Here is a 24009-nt window from a genome sequence, read left to right as displayed (position 1 = left end):
TTCATACTACTGAAAGAATTTCATCTCCACCTTCGCTTTGCCTTGGGATTGTTTGCAAAATCACTCGTCCTTACAAATGTTTATAATTTCTTAAAACCTTTGTAGTTCTTCCTGTCTTCAGGAATTACATGAACTGTTTGAAGGCTGTTATACACATACTGCAGCCAGAACTCGATTTGAGGCGTCATTCTGATACTTCTCTCTCAAAAACTACAATAACCATCTGTGATTTGCAAGAGAAAATTCTCCCCTGCACCTTGGAAGTGCATAAAAACTCTGTTTTGAGACCCCATATTTTTAAAATTCACCCAGGAAGGGTGAATGCTGTTCATATATGTCTTTACATTCAATAAATAATTTTAAAATATACAAACTTGGAAGAATCAAAATTTGTAGGGATATAATAATAGGTTGCAGTAATCAATTGGAGACAGATTATGAATAATTTTCAATGATCTGATTTGAATTAATCAAATTCTATTAAAACCTTCACCTGGTCTGGACTCTCCTTTATACTAAAAAGTATACCCTTCAGAACCACAGAACATTTCAGTTCTGCTATCTTTAGTTCTAGAAATTGAGCACTGCTTATATAGCTATTAGCATTTTGTATATTTGACACTTTAAAATATAGTTGTAGATTATTTGCCTAATTTTGTATCTTGTCTTCACCCCTACAAGTCAGATAAGGCATTATTTAATTTTTTCACTCATCTCTCCACTTGTGCAACAAAGACCAAAACTGCAGTATTATTCAGTAGGCTGCAATCAGGCAGACAGATTTGCTTACTTTAGATTCTGACATATTAACATGTCTATATAACATAAATGTTTGGTTATCAGCAAATGGTCTTAAAAAGATAATAGAACTCAAGCGACTCAGAATCGTGGCAAGCATGTTATTTAAAATAAACTGTATTGAAGATTTTTGCAAACTGTGTAGATCAAGGTGCCTCGAGTATGGTATACCATGGAATTACCATGAGCGATGGCCTTGTTATGTGGGGGAGGAACAAGTCTTGAAGGTTTTAATAGAATTTTATTAATTCAAATCAGAGCATTGAAAATTATTCATAATCTGTCTCCAATTGATTACTGCAACCTATTATCATATCCCTACAAATTTTGATTCTTCCAAGTTTGTATATTTTAAAATTATTTATTGAATGTAAAGACATATATGAACAGCATTCACACAAAACATTGTTTTTTCTCGTATCCTTTCTGTGCTGCAAAAAATCAGATCTGTGAAATCAGATTTTTTAGATAGCTTGTAGAATGATAGCCAAATCTCTCTCCACTGGGATGGTTAATGACTAAGATAAATCATTTATTAACAAGATGAATAATTTGTTAATTTTAGAATCATTTATTCAATATATTCATGGATACCATTCAGGATTTTTAATTATTTGTAGTTTTATGAAGTAAACATCTTAAAAGACATGCATACTACATTTTAATAATTTTTAGTCTTATATTTTTTTATAAGTTATTAATCATAACATTTGGTTTAAACTTGCAAATTACATACAAATAAAAAATTATTTTATATATAAAGTGTTACAAAAAGGTTATATATAACCAATGTAAAACATCTGATACCTATCAAAAGACAAAATGTTTGCTGCTCACAGATTGTGCAAGCATACCTTTAAAGTGATAGTTTTTGTTTACGCCTTGACGGATTCCGTTGAATCTAGTACCTTTGGAATTCCAATAAAATTCTCCAAATACTTAGTATCTAGTATACTTTTTATAACTATTATGGTTTTTTGTTGTTGTTTGTTTTTTTTTTTTTGTAATTGACTCTAAAACATTTTCAACAGACGCCATTTTGTTAATATTAAAGAAAATAGAAATAATTTTTTTTTAATTCTCCTCTTACGTATTCAAACCTATGTCCTAAATTTGGTTTCTTTAGCTTTACTATTCTTAGAGATAATAATTTGTTAAAATTAAAGTACAAAATGGTGGCTAGCGGCTAAACAAAGTGGAAATTGAGAAAAAAATGTATTTTTTATGTATAGGTTAGAATCACATACAGAATTTTAAAATACATAGCCAGCCTAACCTTTTTGTTACACCCTGTATAAAAATTCTTTTAACTATTGACTTGAATGTTTTGTATTGTCTGAAAGGTTTGTGGGTGAGATGGGACGCGACAGGGCCACCAACCTGCTGGAAAGACAGATGGACGGAACCTACCTGCTGCGGATCCGACCCCAGGGCCCCACCCATCCCAATGAAACAATATATGCTCTTAGTTTAAAGTAAGTACTCTGTTGCGTGTGGTATAGGAAACTTAAATTTTCTTATAAACCAAGCTTTCTTTATTTCTTGTAAGTTATTGAGGGGTAACAGAAATCAGTACATTGTAGCTTCTAAAAAAAAACCTTCTGAAACATTGTTTTTCACAGGACAGATGATAAAGTAAAGCACATGAAGGTGTACGAGAGAGAGATGGAGGGAACTCAGCATTTCTATCTCTCCGAGTCCAGATTCTTCCGCAGTCTGGTTGAGTTGATATCGTGTTACGAGCACACCAGCCTCGGAGAGAACTTTATTGGGTGAGTACAGCTAGCAATAATAATTTGTATTTATTATAATTAGTCTTGTTGTTGGATTAGAACTGTTTGGCATTGAGATTTTGATTGTACAGATTAAACGTTCGATTGAAGTGGCCATTTCGTCGGATAGTGGCGGTTGCAGAGTTTGATTTTAACCCAGTCGAGTCCAACCAGCTGCCGTTGAAACAGGGCTGTCAAGTGATTGTGCTGAGCAAGGAGGGAGATCACAAGGGCTGGTGGAAGGGGAAAATACAAGATAGGGTATGTTAAAATTGTCCTGTTTACATTACCTTATTTGAAATTCTAGACTATTTGTCTAAAATAAGTAAATTTTAAATGTACTAATTTTTTGTTGTTTTATATTTTTGAATTCAGGAGTGTTTATGTGGATATTATTTTTCCCTCAAAAAATTTCCTATTGTGTTTTCACACTGCTTGAAAATGGGAAGGAGGAGAAAGAAAAACTACAGATAATTCTAAAACGTAGTTTTCTAATGGAAGTACTCACTTTTTATATTTTATTGGTTTAAAACTGTAAAAATACTCATACAAAATATAACTTTACCAGTTAGAGATACTTGGAGGTCCTTGTAAATTATATCAGTGATATTTTTAGAGTTACTAGAGCTTTATAGTTATCAGAATACAACAATTGTGTATGTTATATCCTGAAATAAAATATATGTACAAAACACACATCTCATTTAATAATGCAAGTAATATATTCACAGAATATTTACATCAACTAGTAAATTGCAGCCCTTAAAAGACTGCCTAAAATATTTTGCTTATGGTTTAGTATCTCTCTGTATTAACTACATGCTACTGAATAAAATATCTGAAAAATTTGCGCACATTTTATATTAAGGGAACTGGTTTACATTGAAATGCTCACTACATCACACTTTGTTTCAGGTTGGATTTTTTCCAAAGGTTTATGTTCGTGAAGTTTCCGACACTTTCAACATGGACCTAGGCTAAGCCTACTTAGAACTCTTTCATTGTATTGCTTACCAGTTTACGTATAGTCTGTGATAAATAGCCAAGTTATTATATTTTTTTTAAAAGTACAACGCAATTTTTTTAGTGCATTGTTGTATGAATGTGACTGAAATGTTCTACAATGTAATATTAGTTTTTTAGAAGACTTATTTTAGAAATGTTTATTGATAAAAAGGTGTTATCAATGTTCAAATTTTACTTTAAATAATGTTATGCTTGTTATTGTATTGCTATATAATGATGTTTGTATGCATAATATAATGCTCAGAGATGTATATTTAAACTATAAGCTTATACCTGTAATGTTTAAGACAACAAAAGCCTAATTTTAATGTACATGTTGTTTTATTTTGTGTAAACCTCCTGATCAGGGCCATATTTTCTTTTTGATGAGAATATTTTAGCAACAGTTTTTTAAGTGACAGAGTAATTTTGGTCTTCTTGCATATAGATTCATAAGTTTTTGTAAAACAAGAACTAAGACTAGATCGTATAGTATTTCATATATTTGTGATCAGGAATTTCCACATATATGATGCTGGTATAAAAAGTCAGCACTATAAAATTAATAACTGGTTTGTGTATCTTTTGAGGTTTTTAAAAAGTCTTAAATTCAATTATTAAAGTTAATGTACTGTATATATTTTATATATTTGGTATATGTTTATCTGTAAAAAATTTAAAATTTACAGATAACTACACTATGTTTTAAGTATCTTTGATCTTCAAAAAGTGGAAACTGAAAAGCTTATAATTAAAACAGTTATAACTGTAATGAAAGTCTTAATTTTCTAAATAAAATATACAAATCTGTAACTATCATAACCAGGTTAAACGTTCACTAGACTTCGGGTTAAGCGTGGGAGGCTTTGCATTCTCTCCGCAGGAGACCATATTCTGGCCCGGAGAACATCTCCTAATGTACCAATGTTTACCATTATAGTATCTTCTGGTCTGTGTAGTCTTAAGATGTGCATTGTCTAAATATTAACCCTTACCGCGCGATGCACTCAAACGCTGAGTGAGGTTCACATGTTACTGAAACGCTGTGAACTCAGATGCTGAGTGCATTCAGTTTATTGGCTACAAATGACGTTGTTGTTTACAACAAACGTGCTAGAACGAAGGGGGAAGGTTGATTTTATGGGCCTGGGCAACCCAACACGTGGACACGGACCGTTCCTTGTCGACAGACAAAAATATTATTTATTGTGTTTTTGTGTCTGGAGCTTCACGGCGACACTCAGGCAGCGCGCGGTTGACTCAGGGTCTGCGTGCGTGTGTACTGCCAGCCGTCAGTCACTTGTATCTCGCTTTCAACTACGGATCGTTGCTTACTCGTTTTCTATTTTTTATTCAGTTACAATATTATTTTAGTGTACAAAGACATTTTTATAGTAGTGTTTATTTGTAGTGTGATGTAAGGTTTATGTGTTTATAATAATGGTTATTTAGTATCAGTTAGTTTTTATTAGTATTAGTGTTTCTTTGTGAAAATATGGCGAATCCAGACGATCCAGAGTTTGATAGTTTTGTTGAGGGGATAATGGACACATCCTTTTCGAGTGCTTTTTATCCAAATGAACCAGAAGATTTCGATATGGACGATGTGATTTTGCACAACATAAACTAACAGTGACACAGACAGTGAAAGTGGTGTTCCAAATGAAGGATTACCAAGTACTAGTGGCGGTAATCAAAATAATGAGGGATTACCAGGTATGTCAACTTTCATGAGGAACTATAGGCCTATTCCCACAAATGATAATGAATGGATAGATGTAACCAATTTCGATCAAGGACCTTCTACTACTATTCCGATTTATAGTGTAAATACTGGGCCTAAACTTGCACACCAGCTTTGATCATAAGACAAAACCAATGGACTATTTATTTTTTAATGATGACTTGTTAAAATACATTTGTGATGAGACTAACTATTTTGCTAATACAAAAAAAAAACACGTTTGTTGTCACCAAATTCTCGCCTACAAAAATGGACAGGACATATCTGAAGTAGATTTGAAAGCTTTCTTAGGAGTTATCATCAACATGGGCCTTTTAACTATGTCTAATATAAATAATTATTTCTCTACTAAGTGGGTTAAGCGGGATGCCATTTTTCAGCGATGTGTTTTTCTAAGGACGAGTTTCTCAATATATTTTGGAACATCCATTTTAACCACAACGAAACGCAACTACCAAGAGATAAAGGGTTTCTTGTGAGACCTATTATTGATCATATAAAGAAAATGTGTCAATTGTTTTTATAATCCAACTAATTCCGTAGCTATTGATGAAAGCACAGTTTCCTTCAAGGGAAATATTAGTTTCAAGGTTTATAACCCTCAGAAACCTGTAAAATTTGGAATGAAACTTTTTGTTGTCTCAGACTGTGATAACGGTTATGTTTATAATTTCATTCCATATTTTGGAAAAGAAACCTTGATTTCTGGTTCAAATCTATTGAAAAACCACTCAAATTGTGAAAGTTCTCAGTGATTCTGTAATCTATAAAGATGTAACTAATCCCAAACGCGGTCTTCATGTATATACCGACCGCTACTATACAAGTCCGGAATTAGCCGCAGAGCTATTGAAAACTCATTGCCATCTCACGGGCACTGTAATGACGCATAGGGTTGGAATGCCACGTGGACTCAAAGAAAAATATAAAAAAATGAAAAAAGGTGATTTATTTTCGTACCGAAAAGGAGACACCTTAGTTGTGAGTTGGAAGGACAAAGAGAGTTGTTACCCATGCTCAGCACTAAGAGCAAAGGGAGCAAACACGATATGACAATTGTTCCAAGTAAATGGCCCAATCAACCTCCAATACCAAAACCTAATGTCGTCCTAGATTATACAAAGCACATGGGTGCTGTTGATAGAAGTGACCACTTTCATATCCAATTACCAATTCATGCGCAAAACAAAGAAGTGGTATAGGAAAATATTTTTCTGGCTACTAGAAGTAGCAATTGTAAACTCTTATTTGTTGTATAAGAGTATACAAACTACACACGGCCGAAGACCAATGTCACATGAGGAATTCAGGGAGAGCCTTGTTGAAGATCTTGTGGCAGAGAAGGCAAGTCTACGGAGAGAGAAGAGACGACGGCGCGCGCCAGCTGGGCCCCTTCACGAGCGGCCTAAGAGTGGGCGGCATTTCCCATCAAAGGCAGAAAAAAGGAGAAGGTGTGTTGTTTGTATGCAGAACGGACATAGACGTGACACACCATATTTCTGCAAAACATGCACATCAACCCCGCAGCACTTCATGTAGAAGACTGTTTTGAAGCATATCATACAAAAGAAAAATTTTTAGGTAAAATTTTGATTTTTTTATTTACAAATATGTATATAATTTTTGCTAATACAACATTATAATTAGAATTTTTATTAATTTTTGTTTTATTTTAACATTACAGAACCTAAAACCAAACATAGCTTTTAAAATTTAAAATTTGTATTTTTTACATAAGTTTCAGCTTTTTGGGTACATTTAGCATTTGAGTGCATAGCGCGGTAAGGGTTAAATGCCAATACCGGTAGAATGCGCTCTCGAGATATTATAGAACAAAAACTTAAACAATGCCATATGGTTATTGCCAACTCGCTTGGGTTGGCGGCTTGCTCTAACCATAAAAACTGCACTGACGCAATATAAGGTCAGCTTGGCAGTTAGTGCTAAACATACAGTTGTGCTGTCAGAAAACAAAGTTTACACAGAATAGTTGATTACAATTAACAGGCTCTTTCAATTAATAACAATAAACACTGTCTGCTGTAATCACATTTCTTACGGGATTTTCCGCAACTAAAGAGACCAGTAGGCTATGTTAATGAAAATGAAGATGACAACCTCCTTCTTCAATTAAAACAAATGTTTCAGTAAGTTTACGTTAATATTAATTAGTTTGAATTAAAAAAATATTCAAACCCTTCCCCATACTACGTCTGACATGCGATTTTGCCACTACTACTCTTTGTCTACCTTGGAACTAGGGACCTTTTGCACAGATCTCTGCAGCCCTACAGCCAGTTCCAAAGTCTGTGGTGGCAAACTCCCCAGTACTGGTTGTAAATGTTTATATCTGACAGTCCATACACTATCTATATCCTAATGACATGATCAGTATTTAAAGAAAATCAATTTAATGATACTAAAAAATATTTATTTTTATACAGAAAAACATAACAAAAAGTCATTATGTCAAGTTTTTAGCTATGCATTTACAAATAGTATACATAATACACAAAGCAGATTCAATGAAGTTCATTGGGGCATCCTACTTGTCCTTGAGTAGAACTCGCTCTCAGATTCCAACTCATTTTCTGACAATGACAAAGATCCTCCAGTTCTCCTCCTCATCAATGGGCTATGGTTACTCTGAAAAAATCCAACATTTTACACATTTGACACAAAAAAATAGTGATTGACAGTATAAATCTAAATTTCTACCTGCAGTTTAACCATTTGAGTGCCACGCGAAGTGGTGGTCATGCAGCCAGTGCCAATCATTTGTGACAGGCCATTCCCCTAAGTGCCAAGCACTATTTTTATGTTACTGCAGTATTTTACTAAAAAATTAACACCTTCCTTAAAGATTAACATAATGGGACACTTTTTTCTTTATTATTTAGGGCAAGATACAGGCTACAAATTGGTATGTATATATGTATATATATATATATATATATATATATATATATATTATATTATAATATATATATTGACCATAAATTAAAAAAAAAATTTATATATGTGTAAACAAAAATACAAAAACAAAAAAAAACACATTTTTTTGTTTAAGATACAAAAAGTATTTATTTATTTTTGTTTTATGTGCCAATTTTGTGTTCCCCATGTTAGTTGGAATACATGTACCAAGTTTCATAAAAATACATTTATATATAACCGAGTTTTGAATTTTTTTTATATATTGCTGTAAAATGCTGAAAACTGCCCCAACATGCACACTTACTCTTGTTCATGTAAAATATATTTTACTATGAAGGAGGAGGAGCTCTTCTTATTGGAATATAAATTTTCTATTATTTCACAAAAGAAAACTCACAATTATCCAATAATTAGTGTATTTTTCACGAGGCCTTTCGACATCGAAGATGCCATCATCAGGTGTGAATCAACAATTTAAAAACAAATATCAGCTGAGTAAAACTAACAACATTTATATGGTTAAAATTAAAATAAAATGAAATAAATATTAGTATATGTATAAAAGTTTGGGTCAAAAAAAGAATTTAGTTATATTTTAAGGAATGGTGAATTTTGAATCGGTCCAAAATCATTGTTTAAAATTGTATCTTTGTGTTTTGTTATGTACAATGTTTCATATGCGTCGAGTTCTTCTTGTTTGTGGACTTCTTTTAATAATGTAAAGTTTTTAAATTTTATTTTATTTTAATTTTAACCATATAAATGTTGTTAGTTTTACTCAGCTGATATTTGTTTTTAAATTGTTGATTCACACCTGATGATGGCATCTTCGATGTCGAAAGGCCTCGTGAAAAATACACTAATTATTGGATAATTGTGAGTTTTCTTTTGTGAAATAATAGAAAATATATTTTACTAGTTTAAAAAAATTAAATCAAGGTAGATTATACAACTGTTATTTATTTATTATGAACAGACTTAAATTAATTACTTTGGGCTTATTTCATTAGGCCTATAATTATATTAAATCCTTCAGATGAAATAAATGAGTGAGTGTTTTTATCATAAGAATGAATTAATGTATTTTCGCGGTCAGATTCTGTTATATGCCCCCAACGCTTAAACTTTTTTCAATGAACTTAGAACGTTATAAAACGATGTAGTTGAGTAACAGAACTAACAACATTTCACCAATCAACAAGCATTTCCAGGTATCGCGATCGGTATTGTTGTCGCTGTTATCTTATCTTTCTCGAGAATCCCGATTACGGCAGGCCGCGCGGCATCACATGATTATTTAAGTTTAGGTTAGTTTAGTTAAATTAGCGTTGGGGGCATAATGTTAGTTCTGTTACTCAACTACATTGTGTTATAACGTTCTAAGTTCATTGAAAAAAGTTTAAGCGTTGGGGGCATATAAGGGAATCTGACCTATTTTCGCTAAAGGGCGATCTCTTCCTTTTACTCATTTCGGCAAACTATATTTTATTCAATAATGAAATTGATTTGAAGTAATATAAGTAGGAAACTTTTAAAACATTAACCAAAATGTCAACACAGCCACATTAGACAGCTAGCAAAAACAACTGAACGTAAAACAAACGACTGCAACGTGACAACAGGCGGTTCGCGCCACAGCCTTCTAGATGTCAGCTACATACTAAATATTGTATACTATATATACAAACTATCACTACATGAATTTTGTCGTACCTTTCTTGGGCTTTAATTTGATACGTTTTACGATATTATACATCAATATTTAGCAACAGGATGACCAATATTGGAAAGGCCGATCTAGTCGGCCCTTGGCAATTTTCGTCAATACGTTGCTAGGCCGATTAAATCGGCCCTTGGCACTCAAAGGGTTAAAAGCTACCTACATATTTTGTTTGGGTTTTTATGCTACAATTCCTTTTCATCTCTCAAAAGAAATAATACTGTTTCTTCGGTTAGCATTAGACAGAAATAAATAGTTCAAACTCTAGTATAGGGTGATTTTAAAAGTTAAACTATTTCTTTACAGTAATCTTTTTTGATTTATAAATTAATCCAAATTATTTGAATACCAGTTGAATCAGAAAGTCCTAAAATGCTTAACTGCAAATGTTTAGCTAACTAATACCACTATAGTGTTTCCACCTTTATACTACATCAAGTGGAAAATTTGTCTTAGTTGTGAGTAAAATATTGATAGTGCACACAAGGTTTCCTGTGCCCTTAAGTACACTTTTAATTATTCACTCTCCAGCAGGAAAAACATGTCCAACTTTATCACATGTCCTTGACGTGGACCGGGCAAGCTGCATCACGACCATAATTTAAGGTTTGTTTACACGCATGTTGTTCTATCTTATGGCCAAATATAGAGTTAGTATAACTAATTAACCATAAAAGAACAAGGACAATACAGAAGACATATTTTGTTTTTATTTTATAGTAGAGTTTTGCCTTATTGTAACAATCACAAAAAATATACATTCACAATTCTTTAAAAAAATGCTAGAGACTAGGTAAGCTTTCAGAAAATATGATACATCGTTTTATTTTTTATCATTTACGTGTTCAGTTATGTGAGTTTCAATAGTGTAAAACAGGATATGATCAAAATCTCGTTAGCAACACACAACTGCTTTTAGATCCCTAAATATTGATAATACAAAATTAATAAGTCAGACATAATTTCTTTTTAGTAAATAAAGCTACATATCAGTTCTAATACTCTATCACCACTTTACGAACTACAGTCCGTGATCTAGGGAACAAATTTAAAAGCGAGATTTACCATCATACTTGTAGGCATGTGAGATTTCCTGTAATATCTGTGAGAAAAGTTAAAAATATTTTTAAATATACTTACATCCAGAATGTTTCCTGAGGGCTCAGAAGCATAACCAACCTCTTGTGTGTCTTCCTCATCAGCTTCGTAGTCATCATCTGAAGAGTCACTTGCTGTAATGTATTAATATTAAATCAGTAGAAAGCCATAACAGATATTTCTTATATTAATCTAATTAAATTAAAATATTACAATTTGAAAACAACACAGAAATCAAATTAACCCTCTATGTATGTGTCTTGCAGAGGGTTTAGCGTGCTTTGCTGTAGAGGTCTTTGTGGGTGTACAGTACTCTGTAACATCTGTGACAAAAATAATAAAATTAACAATCTATATAATATGTGCCTTATAGAGGGTTTAGAGTGCTTTGCTGTAGATGTGTTTGAGGGTGTAGAGTACTCTTTAAAAAACTGTGACTTGTACCAATATGCAGATGACATATCGGCTGTGGTTATGAAGAGGGATTTGCAGTCTCTGTATTCTGGTGACTCTGAGTGCCTTGATGAGTTTAACAACCAGTACCATACCAGTGGTTTGAAGCTCAATGAATCAAAATCTGTTTAGATAGTTACGTTTAGTAAATTTAATCTGCCTATTGTGAGGAACAGTGTCAGTGGAGTCTTCCTCAGACTTTTTGTTGATTAAAAACTGTGCTTTTCTTCCCACACTGAATACTTGGCAAATAAATATTGGACTTGGTTTGCTTAAGATTATGATGAATTGCGTATCATGGAACATGTCATTTTCAAAATGTTATGTACCATGGTTTACTTGAAAGGGGTAGCACAACTTACAAAATGTTCAAAGTATCAAACAAAAGAAAGCTTTACGAATAATATACAAAAACTTAAGTACCATTGTACGGAACTGTAATTCATTTCAGCAAATAATGACTAGCTCTCTTATAAAATAAGACAGAACTTTGTTTTGTCCTGTTCATTTTCCTAGTAAAAAATGGACTTACGGCATGACATATAAATAAAAATGTTTAAACTACAATTTAACAACATGTATAGTATTTAATCATTTAATTCTTAAAAATTGAAACAGTGCCTTGCAACCCATGCATTTTAATCCTTGGCAAAATATTTTAAAACAAATACACCTCTAATAATGAAAACAGTATAATGAAGTAGATGAGGTATGTATGGATGATTCCTGTATCTCTTATTGTAACATTATCTATATTAGACAAATATTTTATTAATATTATTCATTATGACAATTCTTGATATACAATATATATTTAAAAATGAGAAATAGACGTCTTGTGTCTTATATCTCCATTTAGATACACCACCGTGATGTTGTATAGACTAAAATGCTTCACACACTACATACTGCCAAATTAAGCAGAAGAACTGACGGATTTCAAGTATCATTAGAATTATAAAAATGTTATAGTAGTTTGTATCTAGTGAATTTTTTATAACTATACTGGTTTTTATGTTATTTGAGTTTAGAAATTTTCAACAGACACCATTTTGTTAATATTAAAGAAAATAATATTAAATATATTTATAAAAAATTATATATATATATATATATATATATATATATATATATATATATATATATATATATATATATATTCCTCTTATCTATTCAAGCTTATGTCCCAAATTTGGTTCTTTCACTTAACTAGTTTTAAAGACAGTATTTATAGAAAAACACACCATTTTGTGAACACCTGTATATTTATAAACATGTAATTTTTAACAACTGCCAAATTATAAAATGAAAGTAAAAATGTTGGACAGTAAACATTCTAAATTGTATTTGAAATTGAGAAAAAAATCAACCTCTTCCACTTTTAGTAAAAAATAACATTAAATAAAGAATGATAAGAAATGTTCTAATAGTACATTATTACCTCCAGAATAGGGTTTTCGTTGGACTTTGCAAACCATTTGTGCGAGATCAGTAAAGGTATAGCTTGTTGATTGAGTTGTGGTGGACTTGCGAGGTTCAATTCTCGACACCTGCATGTCTGGTGACCTGAGGAAGGGAGGATAAGCTCCTCCTTTCATCATTCCCGTGAAGAAAGTCTTTCCGTGGTTGTAACCCACATCCTACAAAGATATGATTATAATAAGTATTACACTGCTCTAACAAAGCAATAAACTCGTAAACTAAAAATTTCTCAATTTATTCTGAAGTATCAAATTGAATGTGAATAGCAATCTATTATACTCTGATAATTATTATTTTATCTTACAGCAAATACATGCAGCAGACTCACAGTGATGAATGAAGGTAAATATAGAAAATACTAGCAAGGAGCAAAATATTATTTACAAAACTACAATAATTTGTTCATTAGGGTGTATAAACACAAAATATGAAAAAAAACCATTAGGGATCTGACACTTACATACTGCTGATCAGCGGATAATTAGCGACAATGAAAATCTCAACAGAATCGAATGTCAATTTTTGAATTAAAAGGTTTTTTTTTACAGATTTGAGGTTTCACTTTGTCACATCACTAGTTTTATAATATATGCATGATGTATTAGTTCCTGAGGTCAAACCGGTATCTAATTCCTAACAATTCAACTGTATTTGTGTTCTCAAAATGTAAAACCATGTGTTTTACCAATATAATGACAAAATTAATTTTAAACAATCTTTTGAAACTGATGAATTGATAGTGTAATAAATAAAGTCTTTTAGAATACCATTACTATGTAGGTTTCAGTTCTATCTATTGTACAATTCTATCAGATGTACAACAAGTATTTGAGATATTAATGGCTAAACTTTAACTAGACGTCTAAAAAAATAAAATACAAATTAATTACATGCTTAAAAACACGTTAGAGCACTTATCTTGAAATTTAAACAAACCATGCTTGCCTTGTTTGTTCAGATAAAGTTATGTGTGATATAGACATCAGTCCATGGGCTATGAAAGTGCGAAAATAAAAATTTTGAAATTAACATGGATTTTCTCAAAGCAACATTACAATACTAAAATGGTTGAACAGTTTAAAATAATAAAACCTATGAATGATAGATTTATTGTTTGCCATCATATACTCTAAAATATATGATTTCCACACTATTCAATTGATAAATTAACTAACTATTGGAAAATAATCAATTATAAAACTATGAACTGGAAATAAAGATCAGCCTACCTTACAATAATTGTTTCAAACATCTTAAATTCTCAGCAAAAAAATCATTAAAGCACTGACTGTAACTCAGTAAAGTTATAAAAGCAATACTAAGTTTCAGAATTTAAATACAAATAATTACTGAAAACAACAGTTGTTAACATTTATTACAACAGTAAATTGAATGTGAAATGATTATCTCTAAGTGGTCTTTGAGTAAACACCCAACAGCAACTGGTCTCCAAACATAAGACTTCCATGAGACCTGTGTTCATTAATAAAAATATAATGTCTTATAGGAGTCTTCTTCATATGGAAATGTCAAAATAAAGCATTTGAGTTTAATTTAGAGTCTGTGACTGCAGGATTTATTTCTTTCTTATATGTTGCTAAAAGTGTGTATTATTTATATGTATATTGAGAAAAATAAATGTTTGTTCTGTTTGTTTGTGTCTGTTTAGTATAAATACAAATATTTTTAATATCTAACAAACACATGATATAATTAATTATTATTTTTAAATTTTAACCCTTAGCGAGCCACAAATAAATAACCAAAACTACTCCTAAGAGCCATACACCTTAAAAATAAAAAGATTCCCACATACCAAAACCAATTTTTTTTATAATTCTTATAACATAAGAGGTAAAAAAACTACAAAATATTTTTTTTCACTCTTTATTGTTAATTTACAGCAAAAAATGGTAAAATCATAATTTCACTGAAAAAATTCAATTTTGACATTCTATGTGTTCATATATAAAATTAACAATAGTTGAACACAATTATTGTAATATTTTACAAAAAACAAGCATATAGTAATTTTTATTTAGAGAAAATATAAAGAATATAATAAAAATTTATACATACAAATTAAATAAAAGCGATGAAACTGAAAAACAAACTTGAAAATAAAGCCCTACATCACGATAATAATACATAAACTACACTGTACATTGATTAAAAATATTGATTAACATCAAAATTGAAAAGATAAATACGCGGATCGAAAATGGAAGGGCGAATAAACATCTAACCTCACGGAAGGCTACAGGCAGACTGAGCGCGCGTCAGTAGACGTCGTTGGCTCTGCGGGAGACTATGAACATCCGGCCGCCCGCTATTTTGTCGATCGAACAAGAGCCATGACCTTCAAAATAGACACGGACGGTTGTCCCTTGTTTAACAGTTTTTACTAAGTTTGTTACCCAGAAATGCTTATAAATAATATTAAAAAATAAAAATTGATTTTGCGTCAGTGGACGTCGTTGGCTTTTAGCGCTAGTTTAGGCATGACGTATAGTAACGTCATTGGCTCGGAAAGGGTTAATAATGTAATTATGTCGATGCACCAACAGTTTAAGACAACTGTATGGGTGTTATGTGCAAATGAATCATTAGGATTGAATTATATGGCCGTTGTTTATGATTTGAATCATATTGTGGATTATTATAACTATGTTTCTAACAAGTGAAATTAAATGTAAATTAAACATAAATAACTTAAGATTAATGATAAAATCAAATAAGATTCTAGACAGAACGTTTTTATGGCACAAGTTAACTCGTCAAGTCTTTCAATAGCCTTATACAACCAAACATTACAGTAATAAATATAATGATATTTTATTCCGATTTAATTTAGTCATAAACTGAACCTCATTTACTACTGACCTTGATTTCGTCAAAACTACCAAACTGTAGAGTTGTGTATTTGTCAATGGGAGGTCGAATGTATTCACAGTAATCACTGTTCTTCACTTCCTGAAAACATTAATAGTGGTCAACCCATAACATTCATAAACTTAATATTTACACCAAAATAATTACACTAGATGGAAAAGTAAAGTTACATTTACACTGAAAAATAAATAAGTTTAGTGTTCAACAGTAAAATTACTAGTCTAAACAGGTGCAAGGGCTTTTCTTTCTTTAATATTAAATATTAAAGTCATAATCGTTTTAGCTGTCTTCATGATGTATATATTCTTGTAGTGAGTGGAGGGGTCTCTGTGATTTAGCATTTCACGGGTGGTGTTGTGACTAGTGGTGGACAGATGTATATAAGAATTGGAAAGTGGTATTGGACAGCAAAATTGTCTAGTTTAGACAGATCCATACTACAAGCAGTGTGGACATTAAACTTTAAATTATAAACATTGCAGAGATATAAATGTTGTGAATGTTGAGTTTAGCTCCAGTTCACTTTCTTCATGGTACAGCATCTGGAATCTTCCCGACGCTGCAGTAATAAGAAGGTGAACTGGAGCTAAACTCAACATTCATAATCATTACACTACTTGACAAATTCTGTGTTGGTTGTCATCTCCAGTTCACTTTCTTCATGGTACAGCATCTGGAATCTTCCCGACGCTGCAGTAATAAGAAGGTGAACTGGAGCTAAACTCAACATTCACAATCATTACACTACTTGACAAATTCTGTGTTGGTTGTCATCTCCAGTTCACTTTCTTCATGGTACAGCATCTGGAATCTTCCCGACGCTGCAGTAATAAGAAGGTGAACTGGAGCTAAACTCAACATTCACAATCATTACACTACTTGACAAATTCTGTGTTGGTTGTCATCTCCAGTTCACTTTCTTCATGGTACAGCATCTGGAATCTTCCCGACGCTGCAGTAATAAGAAGGTGAACTGGAGCTAAACTCAACATTCACAATCATTACACTACTTGACAAATTCTGTGTTGGTTGTCATCTCCAGTACAAATTTCAACTAACAGATTTTTTTTGTACATAATTTTTAGGTTAAATATACCAAATGATGAACTTTTCATACATAATTATTTTTAGCATGACATATTACAAACTAAACATCGGACATGTACATAATAATTATGACAGTATTAGCCAACATGATAATATAGTGACTAAATATTACCTTATAGACTAAGAAAATTTAATTTTCTAGTGATAAATGATAAAAAAAAGAAGAGAACAAAATGCTTTCAAAGTGCTATTGAGTTTTCTATTGAAAAACCATGTAGTCAATCCACCAGTGTTTAAGATCAATTTGAGCTAAACCTGCTTGTGTTAAATGCTTAATTACAACCATTATGAAGTTAAAAATGCCAGTACTTAATAAAAGTGAGAAAAACGCTTGAAATTCTTTATATTTTATTTATTTGGCCTACTTTATATATTTATCAAAAGTTGCTTTATTTGTATTGTAACCTTTTACCCCATATTTTTATAACCTTATTTTTGTGATAAAACAGAAAGTTTTTCATGTTTAACATTGTGTGAGGGATTTTACCAACCACATGTTTGGGTAGACATATCACAATCAAATTTAATATTCGCTGCTGTCAGTATTTTGGTGCGTTTCACCAATAAGTTATTCTTTCTCAAGATTAATTTATTCCCTGGTTTTTGTAATAATTGTATATTAGTTTGTATTATATACTTTGATTTATTCTGACAAAAATTATATCATTTATACAGCTTTTGCAGTATTGTACGTGAAAATAACTAAAAAACAACTTGCTGTGATTGGCCTTCTTATTACTATAGATTACTTAATGAATAAGTGTGAAGTGTGTTCAATTCTTGCAAAGATTATTTTTATTGTTGTAACCCTAATGTGGGATAAAGAGTTCTTTATGATAAAAAATGGTAAACATATCAGTAACAAATAAAACACTGTCGCAAATTACGACTCTCCTTTCTAAACCTCAATAAACTCCAGGTTAGTCTATTAATTTATTTTGCATTATTTGTATCTAATATTATTGTCTACTGATTATGTTTAGTAATTCATCACTAAAAATATGATTTTTTTTTTAATTCTTTAAAATTCTGAACCTTATTTCTAATACTGTGAAATTTAAAAGTAAATATTGTTTTCAAATATTCATGTAGGCAGATAGTCCTAAAAACATGTCATTTCCTTTTTTGCTAATATATTTGTTTCTTATTAGATTTTGCTATGGGGCATTCAAAACTATTTTCAACAATGTATCAATGTATAAGAACCTATATTTGGTGTACAAACCTCGAGCTGACGGACACACGAGACATAGGCCAGGCGGGACTGAATGTCCGGTAAGTTGGGCACCTTGACGGGAGATGTGAACGGCAGCCGCTTGAGTAGCAACCACCAACCACTGAGATCATCCCCATAATTGGTCAGGTCCATGTCGTCCTGCGAGCCAACGTCGATAGCCAGGATGTACTTGGCACCACATCGCTTCATCACATCCGCTGACAACAATCATTATTGCATCAGTTCTTTTGTCCTGGGGAAACTACTAAGAAAATACAAAACAAGCTATAAATAATTATATTTTTTATATATAAAAAAATGTTAATCAGATTGAATTATTATATTTGGTTTGAGCATACAGAAAAGACAGCACTGTAACTCACCTCAATCACTTATAATTCTCTCTTGACATTTTGCAGTTACAAAATTCATTTTAAAGTTACACCCAAACTATATTTTATTTATTAGAAAAGAGCCTAACAACAAAATTATCTTTTATTATTTGTGATTTTTCTTCAATGAGAAACCTAAAGTAAAATTTGTGGTAAGTTTGAATAACCATCTTCCAGCAGAACATACTAGTTAAAATAAGCTATATACAAAAGTTTCATAGTAAAAAAATATTACAAGTACTACGCAATGTGATGTAAAATTTACACTAAGCAAAAGGTTGTACATGAGCACATTGATGTTTTTGCACGTATAGTTTTTTAAACATATAAATAACAAATTGGTTTTTACTTCAATAAAAAATATTTTAAATAAGATATCATTCAAAATGTACATAACATAGATATGGTGGGAAGGGTTGATACAATTTCAATGTTGAGTTTAGCTACAGTTCACCTTCCCACCTTCCTCTTAGTGCAGCGTCTGAAATCTGACACTGTCACAGACTTCACCCCTGGAATCTGGAGTCATATTTGTTTGAAGAGATCCAAAAAAGTTGGTGACACTGACACGTCCTTTTGTTTTTTCTGCAGCTTTAAAAATGAGCTTCCACCAAATGCGAATTGTGTGCTGTAATCAGGACTTTTACAGTAAAACAATATTCAGTGGCAGCTATTCATAGAGAACTTTGTGCCATTTATGGGCCAAACATTATGGCTGAAGGAGTGTACATGAATGGGTTCGTTTGTTTAAAAGTAGATGAACAAACATCCACAACGAAGAAATGAGTGGCAAGCCATCAGTGGTGGGTGATGAACGTATTGAAAAGATAAAAGAAACAGTTGGAAAAATCAATGTTTCACAGTCTTCAAGTTTCCTGATAAATTTCCACAACTAGTGGCTTGGCTCTCAGTGTTTCAATGATGACAATGAACTCAAAGACGCTTTCACTGGGTAGCTTAAGGCTCAAGTGGAAACATTTTTGAAGAAGGCATTTCTAAAAGTTTATCAAAAGAAAGTGCTTATATCTTAATGGAAATTATGTTGAAAAATAGAGAAAATATGTAGTTTTTAAATGTATTTAATAAAAAATACATTTAACTGATTGAGTGTTTTTAAAGTAACCAAACATTGGTTACTTTTGGAGTAGCCCTTGTAATTCCTACTAACTTTACTTGAATTTACTAATTACTTCTACGTCTAATTCAATTATTTCTACGTCTTTCTGTAAGCTGAAACATATGGAATTGAATTATTGTATCATTATTACTAGTTCTCAGATGAAAACAACAGTTTCAATAACATTGAGTAAAAGTTTTACTTTATTTTTATATCTTCAACAAATGGTTAAACACATAAATCTAATTATACTATGTATAAGAAATAAATTAAAATACTCTCTCACAATGGCAAAATTTATTTACTAAATGTGTAACCTGTTACATAAACAATGAAACTACTGACAATTAACATTTTAATTGATTTCAGTGATACAAGAGGTATCCGTAAAAATCCTGTTTCCTCCACAAATCCTTCAATTGTCTAAAACAAATTGGAAACAAAGAGTTAATTGATTTTATCTTAATAGAGCATTGACAAAAAGTACAGCTATACTCTATCCAACTAAAGTTGTAAAATAAACCTATAAGGATGATAGTTAAATAAAACAAAATTTTTTAATTAAAACTATTTGAACTAGACTTAACTTGATACTTAACCCATTTCAATACAATTTTCACATGTTTTACCCCTTGAATTGTATTTATTTTAGAATATTTTCAGTGAAAAACCAATTTTTAGCATACTAATGTTATAAATAAAAAAAGACATATAATGTTTTATAATTATTCAATATATTTTTATTCAATGTATCAAGCAATACAAAAATGATTTGTATTTTCACAGGTTATTTATACCTTTCAATATATTCCTGCTGGTTGAATACCAAGATTTTTGCAGAAGTACAATGTTTCCCCTACAATTTCAGACGTACTCTAACATCGTGATTTTGCCATTCCACTTGCATGTCGGGTGACATCCGACATTGTAATGACGTATTGTTTACTTCATTTTCAGCCAGTCTGTGATATTTCCAATTGGTGCTCTGATCACACAGCTTCTCAGGAACTAAAAATGACAGCTTGAGAATAATTGTCATCCGCTGGGATTTATTGCTTTTGTTTTATCCAGTTTTCAAACCTATTTTCAGACACGTTCACATGAGTAACTCAGTATGTTGTTACCAAGTACATCTTTCCTTTCCAATTTCAAAGTTAATGCTGAGTTAGAGAGTGACAATTACCTAGTATTTACGAAAATATACAGAGTGATAATGATAATGATCTTCCAACATTATAAAACATAACAGACAGTGAAAGTGTTGATAGTCTAGACATAGATTCAACAGCAAATGGTGGTGGTAGTGTTGGTGTTAATCATGGATTGGATGCCAGCTGGCCTCTTTATAAAGGACCTGGTTTTCCTCATTTGAGATGGGAAATGACCTGACACATGTTCCTAATAATGTGCAAGGAAAATTGCTGTGCAATTACACCATTTAGAAACATTACACACCAGCCGAAAATGAATAATAAGTGATGTCATTACAACGTTGGATGCCATCCAACATTTGAGTGGAACGGCAAAATCTGACATACGAGTTGTAAGGGCTTGAATTTGTTTACAACCCTAAATTTAACTTGACAACAAAATACACTTGTGTAAGCGTTTGTTTAATAATTCCATCCGTCTTTGTATTTTTCGCTAACCCATGTAATATAAAAGTTCATTTAACTCTTCTTATTCCCAACAATATTAGGTATACTTTTTAGGTATAATGTTTCTTACTGATAATACAAAAATAAAGCTACAATCTAATGTTGACCCGGTACCTAAAGTGAGTGGCACCTACCTGGCACATTGTTGGTGTAGCACCCGTCTATGAGAAGGTGTCCGTCTTCCGGGTCACAAAGAGGAGGGAAGATACCAGCTAACGTCATACTGGATCGCACATACCGCCACAGACACCCTGTACAAGTTCTAACCTACTAGCAACACACCTGTGACCACTTGCTGCTACCAGTCTTACACAACTTAGCAAGTCAAACTACACACAGTAACAGTGAAAAGTATAACTAAAACATTTAGAGAATTTCACATTTTAGTGAAGTATTGCACAATGTGTCCAATTTTAAAATCTGTACCCTTTCATTTGAGTTTGTAGATAAACCTTCTAATAAAAGTTGTTATTCTAGGATCCTAGAATAATACCTAACTATTATTATTTTTAATAATTGGAATTGTGTTTACTGTTATATTTGAGCTTTAAAATAAATAATAGTTTAAAAACTAAAAAAAACACGCTTTTATAGCTAACCAAACTAAAAAATAGAAAATAATTGTTAATTACAAAGAGTTTATATTATGGTAGTAGAAGGCAAAACAATCATTCATAGTCAATCACCTCAAAATAAAATTATAATAAAATTTAAGCTATTAACAGAATAAATTAATTCAGAGTAAAAAGCGTGGGGTGCTCGATATATTAAATATTACAATCATTCTATCGGTAATTATCTCTGAGAGGAGACTTATGAAATGTAGTAAAATGCACCCCACGCTTTTTACTCTGAATTAATTTATTCTGTTAATAACTTAAATTTTATTATAATTTTATTTTGAGGTGATTGACTATGAATGATTGTTTTGCCTTCTACTACCATAATATAAACTCTTTGTAATTAACAATTATTTTCTATTTTTTAGTTTGGTTAGCTATAAAAGCGTGTTTTTTTAGTTTTTAAACTATTATTTATTTTTCATTTTTTAGTTCGATGTATCAATTAGTTTCTTGTGGAAATGTGGTATTTCTTACGAATCATTCCGCAATCTCATCATTTCATTTAAAGCTTCACTATTTCATGGGGTATTTCCTGTTAACTTAGAGCAATCAAGTTCTTCATCCGAATACCGTCTAAAGATCTTACACGACTAACAAGTGCTACATGCGCTAGTCCAGCAGCAAACAATCGCGAGCTTAGATCAAGGATGTCGGGTCGGACAGGTTTTTGCCCGCTTGGTGCGTTTCTGTCATCGGTGCCCCATTAAAGGTTCTGTCCTATTAATAGCTACCAACGGGGAAATAGCAACCTGCATCGCCTCAATATGACTCCTCGAGCTTGCACTTAAGATTTCGGCTCTGATCCCTGGAGACTCGGAGCTTCGCAGTTCTCTTTAGATTAATTATTGTCGTAAAATTCGAAGGCTGGCATCCAAGCTACCAAGGAACTGTGGCTGTTTGAAACACCTTTGCCGGACTTGAGGTTTAGGTATGTGAAGTATTTAATAAACGTAATGTTAGCAAGTATATATCATTTATCATTTTTACTGATCTGTATTAAACCTATTACTTATTTGAGATATACTATTATAAAATGTTACACTCTTAACTAAGTTGAATTTTTCGTATCGTAAATCATTTTATATTTTTATCATATAATTGCTATATTCTGATATATATATATAATAATATAATATAATATATAATTTAAATAAACATTGAATCGCAAAAAGTACTTGCTCCGCCGGGACTCGAACCCGGATCTCTTACTTGTCGGGTGAATGTGCTACCATTACACCACAGAGCCCTCACTTTTTCCGATTCAATTATTTAAATAATATAAATGTCAATAGCCTTATTTAATTTCAATAAACATTGAATCGCAAAAAGTACTTGCTCCGCCGGGACTCGAATCCTGATCTCTCACTTGCCGGGTGAATGTGCTACCATTACACCACAGAGCCCTCACTTTTTCTTTGATATATATCAAACATACACATACATAATAAAACTAATAGTTATTGTAGTTCAGACTTGAATATACCCATATTTGGGTACTTTTATTATTTAATTTATTAGCTATACGTCTTCGGTAATGTGTAAAATAACTAAACTGTATTTGGTCATCTTTATTTTATAGTAAATAAAATTGAAAATGCAAGAAAAATTTGGATTATTGTTGAAATGGAATTAGTTAAAAAACACTAAAGGCTTTGTCTGATAAAAATACTATGTATGTTTCTGTAAAGCAACAACTCAAATTTTTATTATGTAATGTATACTAAACAAAGAACATCGATGGATCGTGTACTTAGAGATCTGGCTGTCAAGGAAACCACTGGAAATGGCAGAGACTGGATGACTACTATAATATTACTATATTAAGAGAGTCAAGCACATCCGAGAATACCGAGACGAATGGAGACTTGAACGCTGGGTTAGCGCAGATCGCGGGCTAGCTCTATCACAGAGGATCTATAAAAGAATTTATTAATCCTGGCGGTCCTTATAAGGATAATGGAAAACTATGATCAAATTATTGCATTGTCATCGGTC

General features: G+C 31.7%; 2 protein-coding genes across 6 annotated transcripts in view; one reads left to right on the top strand and one right to left on the bottom strand.

Moving 5' to 3' along the window:
* Positions 1–3908, top strand: part of LOC124360149 (protein vav) — a 44042-nt gene extending 40134 nt beyond the window's left edge. For all 3 annotated transcript variants that reach the window (XM_046813505.1, XM_046813506.1, XM_046813507.1), the window contains exons 15-18: positions 2142–2273; positions 2421–2570; positions 2663–2831; positions 3486–3908. In XM_046813505.1, the coding sequence (XP_046669461.1) occupies positions 2142–2273; positions 2421–2570; positions 2663–2831; positions 3486–3551 (517 nt within the window). In that variant the 3' untranslated portion in view covers positions 3552–3908. The remainder of the gene's footprint in view (positions 1–2141; positions 2274–2420; positions 2571–2662; positions 2832–3485) is intronic.
* A 3820-nt stretch (positions 3909–7728) lies between these two features.
* Positions 7729–24009, bottom strand: part of LOC124360147 (neuropathy target esterase sws) — a 76082-nt gene continuing 59801 nt past the window's right edge. For 2 of the 3 annotated variants that reach the window (XM_046813504.1, XM_046813502.1), the window contains 6 exons: positions 21526–21642; positions 18234–18442; positions 15893–15982; positions 12969–13167; positions 11117–11208; positions 7729–7965 (listed from right to left, as the gene is read on the bottom strand). In XM_046813504.1, coding sequence (XP_046669460.1) covers positions 7852–7965; positions 11117–11208; positions 12969–13167; positions 15893–15982; positions 18234–18442; positions 21526–21642 — 821 coding nt within the window. In that variant the 3' untranslated portion in view covers positions 7729–7851. The remainder of the gene's footprint in view (positions 7966–11116; positions 11209–12968; positions 13168–15892; positions 15983–18233; positions 18443–21525; positions 21643–24009) is intronic. The other variant, XM_046813503.1, reaches the window with a different exon arrangement.

Source organism: Homalodisca vitripennis, chromosome 4 (genome assembly GCF_021130785.1).
Source record: "Homalodisca vitripennis isolate AUS2020 chromosome 4, UT_GWSS_2.1, whole genome shotgun sequence".
Classification (NCBI taxonomy): domain Eukaryota; kingdom Metazoa; phylum Arthropoda; class Insecta; order Hemiptera; family Cicadellidae; genus Homalodisca; species Homalodisca vitripennis.
Note: the sequence above shows the minus strand (reverse complement) of the source record. Positions and strands in the feature narration are given on the sequence as shown.